This window comes from Lipotes vexillifer, unplaced genomic scaffold, assembly GCF_000442215.2.
Source record: "Lipotes vexillifer unplaced genomic scaffold, Lipotes_vexillifer_v1.1 scaffold102, whole genome shotgun sequence".
NCBI lineage: Eukaryota > Metazoa > Chordata > Mammalia > Artiodactyla > Lipotidae > Lipotes > Lipotes vexillifer.
Window position 1 is genome coordinate 5,328,788 of NW_006786541.1, and position 1,268 is coordinate 5,330,055.

The 1,268-nt window shown below is 56.2% G+C and overlaps 1 protein-coding gene across 1 annotated transcript in view; it reads right to left on the bottom strand.

Moving 5' to 3' along the window:
- Positions 1–291: 291 nt before the first annotated feature.
- CGNL1 (cingulin like 1) overlaps positions 292–1,268 on the bottom strand; it is a 101,839-nt gene continuing 100,862 nt past the window's right edge. Inside the window, exon 18 of the mRNA XM_007458913.1 lies at positions 292–443. Within this exon, the coding sequence (XP_007458975.1) occupies positions 299–443 (145 nt within the window). The 3' untranslated portion in view covers positions 292–298. The remainder of the gene's footprint in view (positions 444–1,268) is intronic.

Below are 1,268 nucleotides of genomic sequence, written 5' to 3' on the forward strand. Positions count from 1 at the left end.
GAAACTAGCATTTGGACCCTTTTTCTTGACGGTGGGGCGGAGGGCAGAGAGGAGCAGCCATGCACATGGTGCTGCAGACAGCTGTGCAGAACGGGGGCTCCATCCTGCCAAGCGGCTGCAGGCGTCTCAACGCATACCCTGCAATAGCTGCTGTCTAAGCTACCAGAGCTGTGCTGCCATAGAGATCCTAGGAGGACATGACGTCACAGGGAGGAATTATCTGGTCCGCAAAGAGGAGGTGATGGTGCTCCCTTCCTCTCCCCCCGCTGCGGGTGGCTGCAGGCCCCTGCAAGTGGGCTCAGATCTGGCTGGCGGCGGTGCTGTCCTTGGCGAAGGTGTAGCTCAGCGGCGCCTCATAGAGGCTCCCCCCATCCGTGCTGAGGTCGTCGTCATCGTCGTCGCCGTCCACGTCATCCAGCACTTTGCTTGGCAGCTTCTTAAGTCTGCAAAACAACAAGGCGGCGTGTTTCCTGGCCCTGGACCGGGGCCTCACCTCCGATCTGGAGGCGAAGGGGTTCTAGGCGCCTGTCTCTCCACCCCAGCGAGTGGCATATAAGCACAGGAACTTAACTCGTCTGCACCTGCCAGTTCCTACAGCAACAGGGAGCAAACTGCCCACCTGAGAGCACGGGAGGCTGCTGCTGACAGGGTGGGCTGGGCAGGGCTGGGGCAAGGTCAACAGTACTGATTTTTCCTTCTGCCTCAAGCTCCAACATGGCTCAGCAGGGTGCTGCCATAAATCCCATCTTAATTTAAAATTTTATCATCTTGTTCACCATGGGTTGTTTGCATTAATTTTTATTTTTATTTTAATATTGCATCTTGATGATTGAGATTTTTGGTGCCCCCTTAAATGCCAGCCAGCCTGGGGCTAATGCCAGCCTGGGGCTCGGTTCTCGATAGACATGCCCTGTTTACAGGATTCTCAACAGGCTCCAGTCTTCTGGGCATTTATAAGAGAACTACCTGGGCAGCCAGCAAAAAGCCCCAGGTCACAGTCGGCCTCCAAGAAAGGCCCAGCTCCATGAATGGGTGTGAACTTAAACTCACCCCCTCACTCCAGTGACTCCCAGGCAGTGACCCTGAGGCAGGGAAAGCAACCCCGCACCTAATCCCCCATCCTGAGGGCCGTGGCAGGGGAGCTCGAGAGAGCAGCTCTCTCTGGGGATCAGGTTTGGGATATCCTCGTCCTCCTGAGAACACGAGCCACAGCTTTATCTCATTTCTCCCTAACCCAGGAGTCCCTAAGGGCTGGTCCACGAGCTGCT